Here is a 19,452-nt window from a genome sequence, read left to right as displayed (position 1 = left end):
AAACTCCCACACGACGTTAATAGTGTGATTAAGGTGTTTACATGTCTGTAACGCACGTCGATAATGCGACTAAAACAGGAATACTCCACATGTCTTAATTTGATTTGTGTTTACTTCGAGTATGACCTTAATCGGATTAAGGTAATTAAAAATTGCTGTTTACATGCTAGTTTCTTAATCACAGTATTGTCTTAATCGGGTTAATATTGGATTATTGCTGTCCATGTAAACGTACTGAATGTATTTAAGAGTGACGCTATATGGTGAGCCAAAGCTTAGACAGACTGACGTCATAACTGTGAGCCAGTGATTAATCCAGAGGAAGGTGGTCGCAGGAAAAATGGCGTCGGTTTCTGAACTGTACGATGTCACTTGGGAAGGTAAATAACAAGATTTTTTTATTATTATTGACTGTATTGACGATATTATTTTCATGCATGAATTGAACGTGTGGAAAACGTATTTCCATAATCTCATATTCCCACATATCTGATTCCCGTATTTAGTCAAATTAGCGCTAAAAGCTAGCGTGTTAATAGCTAGGTAGTAGAGTGCTAAAAAACTGCTTAACAAACCACTTAGACTGTATATTAGCCATGAAGCTGTCCTTATTACTGTTAATCAATCAATCAATCAATCAATAAATAAGAGCATGTGGGATTGGTGTCAGGAATTGTAAGTACATTATAAGCTAGCTAGTCAGGTAGCTAGCTTCGTTACGACCAGTTAGCTAGCTTAGCTAGCTTCTCAGATAAGTGTCTTTGTTATGCTAACTGGCTAGCCAGGTTTCATTCAGTTAAGGAGACAAGTGAATCCTCATTATACGATAAATGAAGTAGAGAAGGTTCTAGCAGGTGCGCGCGGAGTAAATGAGCTTGACTATGAACGTATATTTTCTCTCACTAACATCTATGTTAATATATTTGTGAAAACCTTCTTGTCAAAATTATGAACGCTCTGTGTACACTTAAATCCTTTTACCCCAGTAACTACAAGGAAACATTTTAGACGATTTTAGGGTTGTTGTTTTGTAAAATTAAAAAGGCAGTTTTCTCTCATTGAGTTTCCAAAAGGTCTAAGGTCTTCGTTATTACTAGCTTTGTGGGGACATTTGGTCCTAACTAATGGCACTTTTCCACTCCACAGTACAGCTTGACTCGACTCTACTCGCATTTCAGGGCTTTTCCACTGTGGATAGTACCTGGGACTTTTTTAGTACCACCTCGGTCGAGGTTCCAAGCGAGCCGAGCCGATACTAAATGGCTGTGTCCACGCCCGCATACTTGCATACTGCACAGTAGGCGAAAAGCAGCATGCCAGAGGGGTAGTATGTCCGAATTCTAGGTATGCGAGAAACAGTAGGTGAGAAATACCTGGATGGTGTACTGCTTCCGGCAAGATTTTGCAGTGTGCAACCGATGCACACTACGTGAGTCAAACAATCCCATGATGCAACGGGACTGGTGTGGATGAGCTCAGGAAAGAAAACGTGGAAGACGGCGTCGGTTCTTCTTAAGTATTAAACCTTGGTTAAACAGGACTTGTTTAACAATACCTGAATAAATTGTTAACTTGTTTAAGATTTTTAGATGACGTCGAAGGTCACATGACAATGCTAACATGGTGGATGTAATATGTCTGGGATTGTAGTCATAATACACACACATACTCATTAGTACGTACTGTTTCAACGGCAATGCAGTACGTACTGTCATAGTACACGATTTCGGACACAGCCAGTGTGAGTCACGCTCTGAGGGTGTAGGGATTCTCCTTAATGAATGGTTTTGTATTTTACCTGAATAAATGTCATTTAATACATACTTTGTGCATGGTAATATTCTATTAATTGAAAATTTGTCAATTATCTCATTACAGATAAAATTACAACAAAGTTTTCTGTCTGAGATTTTTAAATCTCACTATTTACTGAATCCAATATTAACCAGATTAAGACTATACTCTTAATAATACAAAAAGACAATACTAAGAGACTACCATGTAAATAGCGATTTCTGATGGCCTTAATCTGACTGAAGTCATACTCAACATAAACACAATTCGAATCAAGACGTGTGGAGTATTCCTGTTTTAGTTGCATTATCGACGTGCATTACAGATATGTACACACCTTAATTACACTATTAACGTCGTGTGGGAGTTTTCAAACGCATTTTGCGACAGGACGCGATCACACACAGCAGTGCTCAACCATTTTACAGCAAATCAGCGCACAGCTGCGTCCGAAAGCGTGTACTTACCTACTATATAGTAGGTATAGTACATGTATTTCGGTTACTATATAGTAGGTAAGTAACTAGTTTCGGACGCAGCCCACAACTTCAAGCTGTCGTCTGTTTGCACGTATAGTATGACAAATAATTTACTGCACTTGAAGCTTTCGTGAAATTAATGAACACTATATAGTACCATAACGAAGATGAACTGTATGTTGATGTGTGAAATTCTGGAGGGAACGTCAGCCGGCATGGCGTAGGGACGTAATGACTTGTGCTGTTAATAGATCTATGTTCTCCATCCATCCATCCATCTTCTATACCGCTCATCCGTCTCAGGGTCATGGGAAACCTGGAGCCTATCCCAGGGAACATCGGGCACAAGCCGGGGTACAGCCTGGAAATGGGTGCCAATGATCCATGTTCTATTACATGTAAAACGGGACCATGAAAAGAGTATTCTAAAAGCAACTCATGTAAACACCTTAATCACAATATTGTCTTCCTCAGAATAAGGTCAATAATTAGATTACTGCTGTCCATGTAAATGTAGTCAGAAAGAAAAAAAGAGAGAGAGCACGTGTGATTAAGCCAGTGAAGAAGTATGAATGTTTATTTATTTATTTGTTGTGTTTTCTGCAGTAATAAACGAAAAACCCTATGAACAAGTAGGCTTATCAATATTTTAAATTTATTTGTTCTATTTTTTATATTATCAGCATGAAATGGGAAAAAAAAAAATTGGGCTCTCTCTCTCTCTCCCCAATAACTGCATATCAGTGGCTCAAGCCTCTGTCATTAGCTCTAAATTGACTGTTTTCAATTAGCAACGGAGGCTTGAGATGGGATCCGTAATAAATTGGTTCCGTACACACAAGCGTTTTAAGGACAGCCTGACACATGTCTTGAAATAAAACGTATGAACAATGTCTTTAGGTTTGGCAAGTTTGTTGTAAGCAATATAATTGACTCTGGTCTGTTGAATTATTAGAAAATAATGCACACGTGAGGCGTAATGGCCGCATTACAGCCTCAGGGTGTGCGTTATTTTCTAATAATTCATGGCCTGTTGTCAATTATTCCTTACGTAGAAGTCCAACTGGTTTATATTAATCCTCTCGTTCTTATATATTTTTCTAATCTATACCATAGATTAGAAAAATATATTAGAATGACAGCATTAATATAAACCAGTTGGAGCTGCTGTTATAGGAAAAGTCAAGGCTGTGTGTCTCACCTCGCACTCAAAGGTGTATTTTGTCCTGGTTACACTTGCAGCAGCTCAGGAACCGTGCAGTGAGGTAGATGTGGATGTTGTAGCGTACCTGCACTGTACTGTTGCAGTTTGATCATTTGTTAAGAAATTTTCAAATGAAATGACATGGTTTAATCCTATGTCTCCACTGTTAATTTGAAATGTAATACACTGAAGTAATGTGCTGTATAAAACACTGCATTCTTTGATGGTTTTGTCTTGCAGAGATGCGTGACAAGCTCCGAAAGTGGCGGGAGGAGAATTACAGGAATAGCGAGCAGATAGTGGACGTTGGTGAGGAGCTGATCGGTGAACACTCGTCAAAGCTGGGAGATGACAGTAAGTCTTAACTCCAGCTTTACAGCACGGCTTCATTTCCGTATCTGTGGGTGTAATGGGGTTTCTCTGAAACTTCTCTCCCTGATGTTTCCTTATAACTTCCCTGAGGTTCTTACAGAAATCGCTTACGGTTGCTACTTAGCGGGAGCTGTGGGCGAGTAGAAGAGCTTTGATAATAAAGCTACAGCAGATGAAAAGGATGTTGCTGTATGATTCATTGTATTTAATGTATTACTTGGATTGGATTTTTATGTACAGATATCAGCTTCAAATGTTCAAGCTTCAAGTTCAAGGCTTTATTGTCATTCCTCTCATCCCTGGTGTAATGTTAAGAAAGAAGTTTCACTGTAGTGCTACATTTAACAAGAAACAGTGACAAGTGTGACAGAGGCCCTGTTTATACGAGAGAATTTTGGTTTTAAAACGCATAGCTTTTTTTATGGTTACGCCTGACGTCTTCACTAGTCCGGCGTTTTTGGAGACTTTTGGAAACGAAGAAGAAACTGTTTTAGTTTGAAAACCACGGGCTCGCGTTTCGGTGTAAACAGACCAAAATGAAGACCAAAACGTGGCTCCGCCCACATTCGCCCCCTGATTGGCTCTTCTGGATCATTGCGTATCCTTCCCTGATTCGTCAAGCACCTACCACATGACCATTACGCTACCTTGATTGTATACACAACAACACGGAGACTGAACTGCAAGCTTTGCTGGCTGTGTAGTCATTGTTATCAGCTATTGCGCAGTTAAATTCTGTATTTTATAATACTGCAGCTGTGTACATGCGCAAGAGACGAGCTACGATTAGAGCAATCGGCAATGAATCTCATTTCAAGCAGCATAAACCCTACATGGAATTCCGGTTTGGACTAGCAACCAACTTCCTGTTTACCCTTGTATACGCATGCCCGGTGTGCATGAATGGTCACGTGACATGCGTTTTCGGTCGTGTCGTGTGGACGGAGATCGTTTCTGAAGCACGGCAGAAACGCCAATGTGGATGAGGATTGTTTTCATTTTAAAACAAAAACGCACTAGTGTAAACAGGGCCAGAGGCAGTGCAAGGTCAAGAAATACAAACAATAGGCCTCATTTAGAAAGTTGGATCTGAGGAGTTTAATCCGTAAATCATTTGACTGATTACGAATGAAATCATTCAAATGATTGAAAATCATTACACATTAAATTTGGTACTCTTGAAAATCCTATAAATGTACGAAAACGTTTGTATTCTGCTATTCTACAGACGTGGCTGCTACATGGACTTGATTTGTATTTGTCAAAATGCATTTGTAAATTTCTTAAGAATATGCACGAAAGCCCTTAGATGCCATGATTACTATAATTTTTTTCTGTGTACTCGACATAACGTTGTTTTTATTGTTCTGGAGGCAGCAGAAGCTCACCACAATCCCGCAGCATCATGAATCGTTCTTATTTTGATCAGTGACTCGATCAAGCCGAAATAGCTCTGTGTCTGTCAGCGCTTGACAACTTCCACATTGTTGTGTGACACTTGATAAGGAGGCTGTCAGGTTTACAACTTTTATCGTCGAGGACAATATGGCACCCCTGAACGTGTAGTCAGTTTCATTGCCAGACTACCTGAGGGACCGCGGTGTCTGCATGGCTACAGAACGCCGGTGAAAGATTCTGTTTAAATGGTTTGCGACCAACCAGAGACACGGTGAGAGATGTGTGCGTGCAAAACCGGTCCTGTTCACAAGGCAAAGATTTTCTCCTGAAAAAAACTTGTGATGTCGAGATCACGAGAAAACAAGAAGGAAAAAATAATCACGCATGGCCTCTTAGGTCTTCTGTAGAAATGTCCTCCGATAACAGCTCCACTCTTTTCATTACCATTACTAGACCAAGCGGGACACTGCTAACTGCCATTTTGAAGTCTTCCTTGTTTTTAAAGTGTGTGAATAATGTGTCAGTAGTGACAGTCACTGTTTCTTTTAAAAACTCTCACCATCAGTGAAGGGGTTCTCGTGCTCTTCCAGGAGATCGCTAACATGGAATGAAGCCTCGATAGCAGCTTTATCGCTCTCAGTGGGTTCTAGTCAAACTCGTCACACAGTTTAAAAATATTTTACTTAGTGGAGTAATTTATTATTATTATTTTTAAGTGGGATTTGCATGTGCTCCTCGTGCTGTGGGGGTTTCCTCCGCATACTCCGGTTTCCTCCCTCAGCCCAAAGACATGTGCTGTAGGCTGATTGGCATTTCCAAATCGTCGTGTGTGTGTGTGTGCGATTGTGTCCAGTGATGGGTTGGCCCCCGCCTTGTGCCCCGAGCCCTTGGGATAGGCTCCAGGTTCCCCGTGACCCTGTGTAAGATAAAGCGGTACAGATAGTGGATGGATGAATCTTTTTGTTTCATTTAGTTTATTTGTTAAATATTGAGGGATGTGAATTCTTTCAACAGCAAAAAGCTTTTTTTTTTTTTTTTTTTTGCATATAATCATAACACCTCTGTTTTAAGAAATCATGAAAATATTTCACCAAAACAACTTTTTACACTAATGTTTTTATCTATCTTCTTTCAAACAACATGCTGAGTAGTGAACCAGTTGAACAAATGCAGTGGTAAAAAGTCATTCTGTTTACAATGTCTAAAACCTTGCTAACGGAGAGTGCTTCCCTTCCCTCACACAGTGAATATCATGCTTTGATTAAGTTGCTTAATTAATTCAGCTTATAATCCGGTAATGGCTGTCTAGATGCTCCGTGTGTGACATTCCTGCACCGCAGTCAGAATCTTTAAATGCAATTTTCCCCCATTTCACTTTTTTGAGGGGAAGTAAAAATGAATGCTGCAACTTTACATGAGAAGCGAGTAAAAGGAAAACATATTCGAGTTCAGGAAAACATGTCGTTTTCGTAACTCCTAGTAGAAAATGTCAAAATATCCGCACGTAAATGGTTTTCTGTGAGGAGGCTGCTACACACACATCATATCGTGTGTGAAAGTATCTGTGAAATATTTTCACCCTCTGTGGATGCCCAATATGAAACAGCATGCTTGTTGAATTATGACCAGACTGTTCAGCATCAATATTTCACCCAACCAGACACTGACAGCTGTCACTGACAATCCCATGGAAAGCAGCGGAAAATGTAATCGAATGTTTAAGGAGGTGAATCGGTATCAAAAGCAAAGTTTTTCATTTTGTGCTGAATATTTTTGGTTTGTGTAAAAAAAATAAATAAAATAAAATTATATACACACAGTATCTCACAAAAGTGAGTACACCCCTCACATTTTTGTAAATGTTTGATTATATCTTTTCATGTGACAACACTGAAGAAATGACACTTTGCTACAATGTAAAGTAGAGAGTGTACAGCTTGTGTAACAGTGTAAATTTACTGTCCCCTCAAAATAACTCAACACACAGCCATTAATGTCTAAACCTCTGGCAACAAAAGTGAGTACACCCCTAAGTGAAAATGTCCCCAAAGTGTCAATATTTGTGTGGCCACCATTATTTTCCAGCACTGCCTTAACCCTCTTGGGCATGGAGTTCACCAGAGCTTCACAGGTTGCCACTGGAGTCCTCTTCCACTCCTCCATGACGACATCACGGAGCTGGTGGATGTTAGAGACCTTGTGCTCCTCCACCTTCCGTTTGAGGATGTCCCACAGATGGTCTTATTCATTAACAGTCTCAATGTAGTACCTAGAAATTCATTCATAGTTTGAACTGCTGTTTTAGAGCTTTCATTGGATGTGAGTTAATTGATCAAATAAGAACTGGTGTAGATGCGTATGAGCTTTGTTTACAATTGAATTACAAGAATGAGTGAATAGTTTTGAAACAGTAGGATTCATACCATAAAACCGTCATCGACCTGGGTTTGGCATAAGGATAGACATACCTACTACTTAATAAAAAATGACCATTTATTGTGAGATGGGTAATCTCAGTGTGTTGATATCAAGCATTTAAAAAATTTGCATCTTTTAAAGTTACTCTTAAAGACCTTTTCCACTACAAAGAATACCAGAACCGTTATAAATAGAAATGATGGGACATTTTCATTTGGCCCTCAGTCGAGTAAGTGTTCTTATTGTGCTCAAGGTCGGACCTAATGGCAGGATCTCACAGGAGACACCAGATGCACTATGTGTTCCTGAGTGTGTATAGATTTGTACTTTGTTTAACATGGTTAGCTTAACCATGGACAAAATTTTAGTTGTTTGAAATTGGATAAAATTGATCTTTCAAAGAGCGATGAGATGCAGGCTGTGATGATGAGGCAGTTGCTTTCGTGGTCATGGCTACAAGAGTTCAGTTATCTCTCTTTTCAATAAATAAATAAATCTAAACCAGTAGTCCATGTTCTACTGTCTTCTGTTTGGTCCAGTTTAAAAAAAAAAAAAAAAAAAAGATTCCTACTGCACATTGTAAATAAGGCAAGTATCAAAACATGTTTCCTTAAATGGTAAAATAATGTGAAGTTACCAAAACTACTAAGAATTGTTTTCAGTGTTAATAATAAATAACTAGCCAATCCATGCAGGATTTTTTTTTTTGTGATCGTTGCATTTAAAAATGCTAAATTGTTGCCCCCCCCCAAAAAAAAAAAAAAAAAATGTAAAAAATAAATAAATACAACAACAAACATATGCGATGCAGTTTGCTTTTGAGCTTTTTTTTGCGGAAAGCTACTTGAATTGCACGAAATTGTTTTGCACAGTTGGTTGTTGGTAAACAGTAAGTTACTTAAAAAAAAGTAATACACTACAGATTTCTAATTACTTTACTTTCACGTTACTGTCAAAACCTATCAAACCTACAAAAATACACTACCAAGTGAAACTCGTAGTTCTTTCAGTAATTTTACCGCGCGTCAATTTATGACATGATCAGAAAAGTCAGATTTATCATGACACTTGCTTTGGGTGTTGTCACTGTTTGTAGGACTACCAGATCGATAAAATATAAAACTTTTCTAACTAGGCTAGTTTGGGGTCGCTAGCTAAGGGGAGGCACAACTAAGCTATCATTGTATGAGTTTAGCCACTACAGTGCCATGCAAAGTACATTATCTTTCCTTATGCTCAGCTCATATCATGTTCACGCAAACTGGACTCGTATAGACATTTACACACCTTGTTTTCCTGCTCAGCATCAGAGGATGCTATGGTTTCAGTTTCAACCCATTTACTAGTTAAAAAAAAAACTGCCGTACAGTTTATCCATTTTTCCTCACACTGACTGTGAGCTAGCGTTTAGCTGACGGCTCTCAATTCCGCCAATAAGACACGAGCGTTTCTACGTATTTACCTGTAAACCCTGTCTGATTGGTCTCGCCTCCATTCACTGAAGATATAAAATTACAACACCGCCATCTTCTATTACTGATGTTCATATACGTAGTGTCAAACCAGTCCAAGTGGAGAATCATTCGGGGCTAAAGAAAAACATGATTTATTTAAAAAAAAATCACTTTACTTAATATTGCTTTCATAACAGTAAATTTGTAACGCAAGTAATATAATTTTATTGACCTCAGTAATTGTAAACAAATTACATAAATTTAAAATGTAATGCGTTACATTAGTGTGTTATCAGAAAAAGTCATTCGTTTACTCACCCAACTCATGTTCGATGCTCGTGAATCGAAGAGGGCTTTGCCTGAATGTGGGTTGTGACGATGTCACGTGACTCGTGATTGACCCAAATCTGTAGTAAATCTGCAGTAATTTACAAGTTGCTCTATATATTGGAGAGTTTGCTTCATTTTGTGTTCATTTCTCTGATCGCGAAATCCTGGAGGGACTAGATATGGCACCAAGTAGATCTCGGATTTGGAAAAGAAATGTTTACATATAAAGTAAGTTGACTATTTTATCTTTCTTTATTTTATTATTTTTTAAAATTATATTTATACTTTGTATTACAGTGCCCTCCACTAATATTGCCACCCTTGGTAAATGAGTGAAGAAGACTGAAAAATTGTCTTTTAGTGTTCAATCTTTTTTAGGGTTTCAAGAAAAAAAGCAAAAGATCAAAAGGTTAAACAATAAAGAATTTTTTCACAGCCTTCTTTGCTTATATTTACCAAGTGTGCCAATATTAGTGGGCACTGTACTGTATATTTACAATGGGTTATATTTATGGTGGAAAGAACTGTGAAGTGCTTCAGTTAAAATTTTTATTTAAAGCTTTGTAGTTTGAATAGAAGACAATAACTACGTTCACATGGACAGTAGTAATATAATTACTGACCTTACTCTGAGTAAGACAGTATTGTGATTAAGGTGTTTACATATGTTGCTTTTAGAAGACTCCTTTCATGTACCCGTTTTACATGTTTATAGAACATGGATCAATTAACAGCACACGTCATTAAGTCACCGCGCCACGTCGTCCGACGTTCCCTCCAGAATTTCACGCATCGACATACAGTTCGTCTTCATTTTGGTACCGTATACAGTTTTGGGTATTTTTATTTAAAATTTTTACGAACGCTTCAAGTGCGGTTAATTATTTGTCATACTATACGTGCAAATAGACGACTGCTTGAAGCCGTGGGCTGCGTCCCAAACCGCGTACTTGCCTACTATATAGTAGCTGAGACAGATGTATTTCGTCTACTACAGGCCTATAGTAGGTAAGTACGCGGTTTGGGACGCAGTCGTGCTCTCTTGTTTGCCGTAAAACGGTTGAGCACTGCCGTGTGTGATCGTGTCCTGTCGCAAAATGTGGTGAAAACTCCCACACGACGTTAATAGTGTGATTAAGGTGTGTACATGTCTGTAATACACCTCAATAATGCGACTAAAACAGGAGTACTCCACATGTCTTAATTTGATTTGTGTTTACTTCGAGTATGACCTTAATCGGATTGAGTAAAAATCACTGTTTACATTGTAGTTTCTTAATCAGAGTTAATATAGTCTTAATCGGGTTAATATAGGATTATTGTTGTCCATGTAAACAACATGTAAATGTACTGAATATCAGCTGCTTCTTGGTGTCAGCTGATATTCAAGGTTTCAGTGTGGGTATTAGGAAAGAAAAATCTTGGTATTATGAGATCTCTGCTAATAACTGATGATGTCGTTGCCTTTCTTACTTTCTTCTCCGTATTTCTTACTTTCTTTTCCTAAAGAATATTTCTTACTTTCAACCTTTTATGATCAAGCTACTCTGACCTGATGATAAATAAGCAGCAGAAGACCAAAGGCCAGTATGTGGCTCGTGTCAAAAACTCTCTGCAGTGTTTCAGTTTTTTTTTTTCTTTTTTTAACTTCCTTTTTGATCAACTCAGTATCTACTTCACATAGATTTCTACCAGATTCATGTTTATCAGTTTATTTTTGGCCTTCCCGCAACACACACGCGATGCGCGTTCCGTCGAAAGAGTAAACGAGTGTGATGAGTTTCACATATGGAGATCTTTATTTTACTGTTCTGGCTGCTGCAGTCATTATGATTCATACAGTATTTAAGGAAAGAGGTAAACACTTAATACCGCCTGGTTTTATTGAAACCAGCTCTAAAACTGGCTGTGAAACAAGATGGTCATTATCAAAGCAAGACTCGACTCGAAATCCATAAAAGGCAAAAAAACAAAAGCTAGAAGGAGCTGCAGGCGTTTGTTTTGGCACATCATTTTTGTTCTTGCTCAGTAAGATTTTATTGCTCTTTCTCAATTAACAGGTTTCAGCTGATGAAGAATGCACAGCCTGTGAAACACACTTGTCTGATATGAAGCATTAATTCCATTAATTGGATCCATTAGCCAAGCCCATTAATCAGACTTTTTTTTTTTATTGTTGAAGTGAAAAGGTCACACTAACGTTTTGCTAAGCGTTTGACTTTTATTAGCACTTTGTGGAAACATGAGGAAATGTATTTTGATGATTGGCAACAGGGCACCTTCCCAAACGTCTCCAGAATCTCTTATTGGTGAGATAATAACTATGAGTCATGGCAGAAATGTTTTTAACTTCTGAAATTGTTTTTTGATTTTATTTTAATCCATGGTGCTAATCACAGAGGTAATTATTTAGTGTAGCTTACTGTGTTATTGTGCTAATGGTTGCCATGTTATTTAGGGTTGTATATTATTAAGGTCATGGATGTTTAGTCAGGACTAACAGTATTGGAGATGTGTAATTATGTTTAAATATGTTGCAGCACTCTGTATACAGCTCTCCTATCTCATGAGAATTGTTTAGTAAAACTTGCATACAATCAGCATTTAAACACGAAACCTTTTAGGAGTGATGTTTGTGATTCATATACATTTTCCATACAATTTGTTGTCAAACAGACTCTTTTTTTTTTTTGTGTCATCTTTAGTACCTGACTAAAAACTAAGTTTACTGAATGTCACCGTTTTGTATTTCTCTCTCTCTCTCTCTCTCTCTCTCTCTCTCTCTCTCTCTCTCTCTCTCTCTCTCTCTCTCTCTCTCTCTCTCTCCCTCTCCTGCACAGTTTGGATAATTTATGAGCAGGTGATGATCGCAGCGCTGGACTGCAGTCGGGATGATTTGGCCTGGGTGAGTTTCTAGTCTCTCTCATCCTTTCAGCCCAAGCTTCATCCTGCACACACTGTGCTGCTTTGCTGCTCTGCTGTTCAGCCAGAAAACATGTACTGGAAAAGAGTTGCTGAAGATTACTTCAGGGACTGTGAGAAATCTCTTCTAATGCAGACCTGCCAACCAGGAATGCAGCATTTAAATATCTGAGAACGCTCCTACGTGTTCTCTGTCAAAAATGTGCCAAAAAGAGTCTCCTTTTTCTTCTCCAACAGGAGATGAACCAGTTGACATGAATCTGGAATGACTGACACTTGCGTAGGCTTTGAACTCTCCAATAACATTGACTGGTCCCCTGGAAGCCCTGCCCTTCCTGCCATCTCACATTAGAAATCTTTTAGCCGATACTCTCTGCCATGACTCGATTTTCCCACTTAAAACGTGCAGTCTTGCTTTCTGTTAAGGAAACTGGAGAATGTTTATTAATGTGAAATAAAATCTATAAATGTATGTTGATCGTGTAGTATATCATGTAGTTAACATTAACTATATTCTTGTATAGTATAGTACAGGATGCCCCAAAAGTCTCCATGCATTAACGTAAATGAACACTTTTTAACAAAATATCTTCCAAAATCTTGCATACTTAGTTTTTAAAATGTGTGTGTGTGTGTGTGTATGTGTGTGTATATATATGTATGTATATATATATATATATATATATATATATATATATATATATATATATATATATATATATATATATATATATATATATATATATATATTAATATATATATATATATATATATATATATATATATATATATATATATATATATATATATATATATATATATATATATTAATATATTAATCCTTAATCCCTTGCTCAACCAGTATATACTCGACAAATGGCAAGTACAATGAGAAGAATGTCGAATAACAAATTATTCGGAATAAACCCTGTAATAGGAAGAATATGCACTTACCCTTTTAAAACTAGACATGATCAAATGGTGTAAACAAGTCTTACACATGGATATTTATTGAAGGAAGAAGAATTACCAAAATCCCAATATTACAGCACTCCTTTGACCATAAAGTATATTTTTTTTAGTTTGCCCTATTTATAAAGACAACACCTTTTATCAGGTCAAACTTTGAAAGAGTTGTTTTGTAAGATGGACCCTGGAAAACTTTTAAAATTTTTATCACTAGCAAATTTAAAGAATCTTTTATAGAGTCATTTTGTACAGAAAAGTCTGACTTTTTAAGCTGAATTATATTGCCATCTTTGATTTAATATGCTTATTTTTTTTTATTACTCATTACTTTGATTATTACAGATTTTTGTTTTATTCATGTCTGATAAATTCCTGTATTCGCCATGAAATAGCCATTGAAGCTGGTATGGCGATAAACCCGAGTACAAGGAACAAAAGAAAAAAGAATGCCTTTGATGAAAAGAAGAACGTATTGAAATCATTCTCATGGCTGGATTGGGAAACTGTCCCAAAGGTTGCGATGGACTTAACCGAGAATTAGACCAACCGAGAATTGAACGTCCACAAACATCCACTGACAAAGGCACAACCGACGTGGTGCTGGCAACCATAGTCCCTTATGTATGGAGACTGTTGAGGCACACTGTATATACAGGGTGTCCCAAAATTTTCCATACATAGGGGAAATTAACACTTAAATTTTTTTTTTATCATTATATATATATATATATATATATAACAGACCTACAAGAAGTTGTCAAATTTAAAACATAAAAAATAATTTTAATGGTAATGACTATTAGAAAGCCTGTCAGTAGAGACCTGTTCAAACAGCACTATCTTGATAGAAACCAATTTGGCCTCCTTGAGGTTTTGAAATTTTCTTTTTGTTGATATATTTATGTGGAGAGGAGACACTTTTCTGTTGGCTTCAGCTGGAACACTGTGTGAAGAAGAGGGAAACTGACCATGATGCTGATTGCTTAACTGGATTAAGCCATAGAATATCTTTTTCTTTTTTAACTAGGAAAGCACCATTCCTCACCATGTGGAAAAAACAAGGGTAGTTCAGTGTGAAGATGAAAATCCTGGTATAGTAGCTGGCGTGAGATTAGGGGTACCCGTAGCGCACTGAAAGTTATCACTGGCATCAGTAATTTTTTTTCTCACCTGGGTTTAATTTATAGTCAGTAAAGGCCTTTAGTGTAATATTGCTTTCTCAGACCAGATTTTCAATAAGCCTTGAATTGAAGAAAAATTCGAGTTTGAATATACAGATTTGACACCCAAGCATGTAAATAAAAATGAAATAACCACAGAGTGATTTACATGTCCTAATCCAACACTTTCCCCACACGTTCTGTTTTTGTACATGTGTTTTTATACACGGCTGTGCGTGCTTATACTACAGCTTTTTATATTTTGTGCAGAGTTGCCTACAGGAGCTGAAGAGGCAGTTTCCAGACAGTCACAGAGTAACGCGATTAGCGGGCATGCGGCTCGAGGCTCTGGAGAGGTAAGATTAATTAGAACCCAGATTTAGCAAGCTTGTCCTTGGGTTTATGGCTGGGGTGTGGAGGGTCTGATCAGCACGCAGGTTGAGAAGTTGGGTGGGAGGCTGTTTGTTTAGTAAGCCACTATTCCACTGACTAAGTGGGAGAGCGAAGAGTAGTTTCAGGATTATGTAGTTCTGTGGTTGTTTTGCCCAAGTGAGGAATTCCCAGAGAGGAAGTGGTGGGTCACGCTATTACCCCATTTTGTTTTCTTTCTTTCTTTTATTATTTTTTTTGTTCCTTTTCTTTTGCATAGGCTCCATGTGCATTAGAAATATTTGGATACACTCACAAACGTAGACTATCTCCCATCTTGTTTTCACTAGACCCTTTCATTTCTGCAAGCAGAAAGGAATAAAAATCAATGTTAATATGTTTATATTTCATGACTCATCGGTTTTCAGTCTGTGCACCATATCGACTTGTTTATCACTCGCGCCATAATTGAGAGTGATCGTTTCTGCACTGTTAGATTAAATAAACTGCAAATTTCGGTCTAATTGCCATCAGACGGTGCTGCCTAAACGAAGCCCTACACACGCACACGTTCACACGCACACACAACATGCTTGAATCCGACCTAAATAAAGCCAAGTGGCGAAGGCGTGCTTGCCTGTTGCTGTGCTATGTGAGATGTGCTAGAGTGAAGTTGAGTAATAAAGTGCATGTTGGGGTAGAGGTGGAGTGGAATGGAGCTGTTCTCTGATAATATGATCCAGAGTCGCTTCTGTTGACAGCTGTGAGCACGAACAGGTCTTAATCATGAGGGGACACATGTATTTTTTTTAAATCACAAATTTCTCTTCATCCTGCTTGCTTACAAAAAACTTAATCATCTAGAGCTCTAAAAGGGTTCTTCTGGTGTTCCTCTCCATAATCTCTCCAAAGATCCTTCCAAAGAACTCTTGAGGAACTTTATTAGTTAAATTATTTCTCATTTATTTTGTGAGAGTACTGACAATATAGTTTCTGTATTGAAATGACTATTATCACATATCAAATATCAAACGGTGCTCTTATGTCTTCTTTAAGATGAATATATTTAGTAAATGGCCTCTCAGTTGCGGTCGGTTGTGCTTCGCTGTCGGAGGAGTTGAACCACTTCTTTGCCGGCTTCGAGGTGGAGCAACCCGAGGCAACCACATAACATCCACCAGTCCTCAGCAGCCACATCCTCACTGTAAAGGGGCATGAGGTGAGGGGCACACTGAGGGCGGTGAACCCGAGGAAAGCTGCGGGACCCGATGCCGTCCCGGGACGAGTGCTGATTGACTTCGAGGACCAGCTGGCTGGGGTCTTTACCAAGATCTTCAACCGATCCCTATCCTGGTCCTAACAACCTGGTCCTCAATACCACCAAAACCAAGGAGCTGCTAATAGACTACAGGCAAAATAAAACTGAGATTCAGCCCCTTTTCATCAGCGAGGAATGTGTGGAGAGGGTCCCGGGCATGCACGTGGGGGAGGACCTAACCTGGAGCACCAACACCACAGTACTGGTAAAGAAGGCACTGCAGGGACTTTACTTCCTGAGGATCCTTAGGAAGAACCACCTCACCCAAAAAGTGCTTCTGTCTTTCTACCGCTTTCTACTGTCATTCTGCTTATTGTATCTGTGTGTGGTTTTCCAGCTGCACAGAAACAGAGGAAACCGCTCCGGAGGGTCGTACCACCACCCAGAAGATTATTGGCTGCCCTCTCCTCTCTTTGGAAGAGCTTTACAGTTCCTGCTGCCTCAAAAACGACCAGAACATACTAAAAGATCATCCCCACTCCGGACACTCTTTGTTTGAACTGCTGCCCTCGCCAGACGGTTCAGGACGATGAAGACACAAACAAAATGATTTAAAAAACAGTTTTTATCCAAGAGCAATAGCAGCACTAAACATTACTTGAATGCAATATTAAGGAGATGTATCGTGCAGCGAACTGTTGTGTATGTATGATATGATATGTTTTCATTTCCTTTTTGAATCTTTCTTTTTATATATTTTATAGCTACTTCTAAAGGCTCTTTTATGTTTATATATATTTCTATACCTGTTGCACTTTTGTGATGTTGCACTGATCTGATTGCATCTAATTTGGTTGTACATGTACAATGACAATAAAGATTTGATTCTATTTGATTTTTTTTCTCTCACTCAACATGCAAGGAAAGAAATCTGCAAATGATGTGTAATTGGTGATGCAGGCGAACACTGATCTTTTTGCAGCAGTCTTTGCAAATCCAGAAAAAAGCCCTTGCAGTTATTGCCTGTACAGATGTTTGTGTTCATTTGTACACTTGATTCATTTTTAAGCTGCACAGGGACCCTCACTACAGATAAACTAGACAACTGTTTATTTCCTTCCTTAGACACACCACTGATCTGTGCTAGTGCTTTTTGTGGAGTTAAGCTACCCTGTATACAAGAAGCTGATTTGCCTTGAGCTCTGTTGATTTCACTGCTGCCTAACAAATGGTGACCCAGCTCTTTACTTTTTAAAGGTACGATGATGCCAACAAGTTGTATGATTCAATACTGCAAGACGATCCCACTAATACGGTAAGTAAAGAAATGAAGATCAGCCTGCTGTGCTTAAATTGTATCTTTTTACTTGAACCCTGGCCTTTCTACTAACTGTCTGTCTGTCTGTCTGTCTGCGTCTCTCTCTCGCTCTCTCTTGCGTGCTCTCTCTCTCTCTCTCTCTCTCTCTCTCTCTCTCTCTCTCTCTCTCTCTCTCTCTCTCTCTCTCTCTCTCTCTCACTCACTCACTAACACTAACTACTTTTTAACAGAAATACATGCAAATATAAACACTTCAAGGCATAGCTAATTCACTTGAATGGAAGAGGGTACAGTATGCATAAAAGGGATTGGCTTCTGTCCCCTTACATTTTGCTTTATACGGAGTTCATCCAGTTGAACTTTAACTACACAGATCCGCCAATCTGGGCAAATAAAGGAAAAAAAAAAGTGCTCATGTCAAGTTTTTGATACACAACTTGGAAATGCTTATTATGCTGCTCCTCAGTTAACATACCCTCATAATTCAAAAACAACGAACTAGCGATGTGGCTAAAGGCGATTTCACACCTGGCTCGTTTGGAGCATTTTTGTCGTTTTGTTGCAGAATACTGCAATCGCACTCCGATCCGCTCCAAACAATCAGGCCGAGACCAGCTGGATGAGGTGGTCTCAGCCCGATTGCAAACGAATTCTGGAGCGGTTCGCTGGCGGTGAGAAAGCAATCCGAAACGACGAACCAACCTGTGTAACAATGCATGATGGGAACTGTGTGAGGGGGAAAAAAGCGTGTATGTTTTGGTAATGGCTCGCAACATGAATTGCAGATTAACTTGGACCAAACACATTGAAATTTGATCTGACGAACATATTTCTGAACAAATTTCACAACGGATAAAAACACTGAGGTTTACAAGGTGTTTAGCGAGTGTCTCAAGGATATGGGCTTTAATCACTCTGTGGAACATTGATTCCTCTTCAAACTGATAAATTATATGACTACAGCTTAAAAAAAAAAGCCATAATCTCTGATAGATCTGCTGTCTATCCATTTTGAGGGATGACCGCTATAGGCGGAACTTTGCATAAACAGGTGCACTCTGACCACTGGGAGGACAGTTTACTCACACATTACTTGCATAAACACATTTCGGTACGCTTTGAAATGTTGCTTTGTGAGCCAAGGAGAAAATGCAACTTCATAACAATTAAGGCCCTCGTTTCAGAACAAAGCACAGATGTACAGGTCTGAAAACGCCCCTCAGAAGTCGAAGAAATTCTGAAGGCCAGAATCTGGTCTCACCATAGCCTAGTACATTTACCCAGCATTTTCTAATAATCAGATCAGGCATCAGTGAATAACATGAAGTTTATCATTAGTCGAATGCCGTGTGTCACACACTATCCATTTTTTGAAAAAAAATGTGATTTGCACTACATTTCAGTCGAATCATTTACAGCAACCAGATATGCCGAAGTTTTGCCCATCTGTCACAATCACCCCATCCTGCCATCACCAAACACATACCTGCTGTTAATTTATTCCACAAAGGATACGTGGCCATATAGGGAGGGGGGGGGGGGGGGCTTTAATGGATTCTCAAAAGAATCAATATTTGTTTTGGCTCTCTCTTGAAGAAGCTCAACACGATTCTGACACATGGACTTGCTTAGACATATTAAATGTTTTCTCTGGGCTGGCAAAATGTGCAAAATGAACCATAGACATTTGTTCTTTGGACTTCATCTGAGGATTCCACACCTAAAAGTCAGTCTGTTTCAAACCCATGGCAGCTTTGCTGACAAAGTCAATAAACCCTCACGTGCATTGATGCAGTCACCTCTCTCTTATTCTCCCACTTTCACAGACTGCACTCCCTGGACTGTCGTCATCCTCAACTCGCTCGAAAAGTCTCCTCAAGTCATCAGCATCTCGCTCACTGCCTGTCCTCAATCCCACTTGCCTTCATTATATCATTACTGTTGGTATTTATTTGACTATCTGCTTCTTTTGGCCCATATAGACCCCATCACTCTTTTTCCGTTTGG

The 19,452-nt window shown here is 38.7% G+C and overlaps 1 protein-coding gene across 1 annotated transcript in view; it reads left to right on the top strand.

Moving 5' to 3' along the window:
* The first annotated feature begins 286 nt into the window (after positions 1-286).
* emc2 (ER membrane protein complex subunit 2) overlaps positions 287-19,452 on the top strand; it is a 35,218-nt gene continuing 16,052 nt past the window's right edge. Inside the window, exons 1-5 of the mRNA XM_017476906.2 lie at positions 287-380; positions 3,718-3,831; positions 12,290-12,354; positions 14,771-14,856; positions 17,385-17,442. Of these exons, the coding sequence (XP_017332395.1) occupies positions 341-380; positions 3,718-3,831; positions 12,290-12,354; positions 14,771-14,856; positions 17,385-17,442 (363 nt within the window). The 5' untranslated portion in view covers positions 287-340. The remainder of the gene's footprint in view (positions 381-3,717; positions 3,832-12,289; positions 12,355-14,770; positions 14,857-17,384; positions 17,443-19,452) is intronic.

The sequence above is a fragment of the Ictalurus punctatus genome, chromosome 1, assembly GCF_001660625.3.
Source record: "Ictalurus punctatus breed USDA103 chromosome 1, Coco_2.0, whole genome shotgun sequence".
NCBI lineage: Eukaryota > Metazoa > Chordata > Actinopteri > Siluriformes > Ictaluridae > Ictalurus > Ictalurus punctatus.
This window is presented reverse-complemented; position numbering and strand designations above follow the sequence as displayed.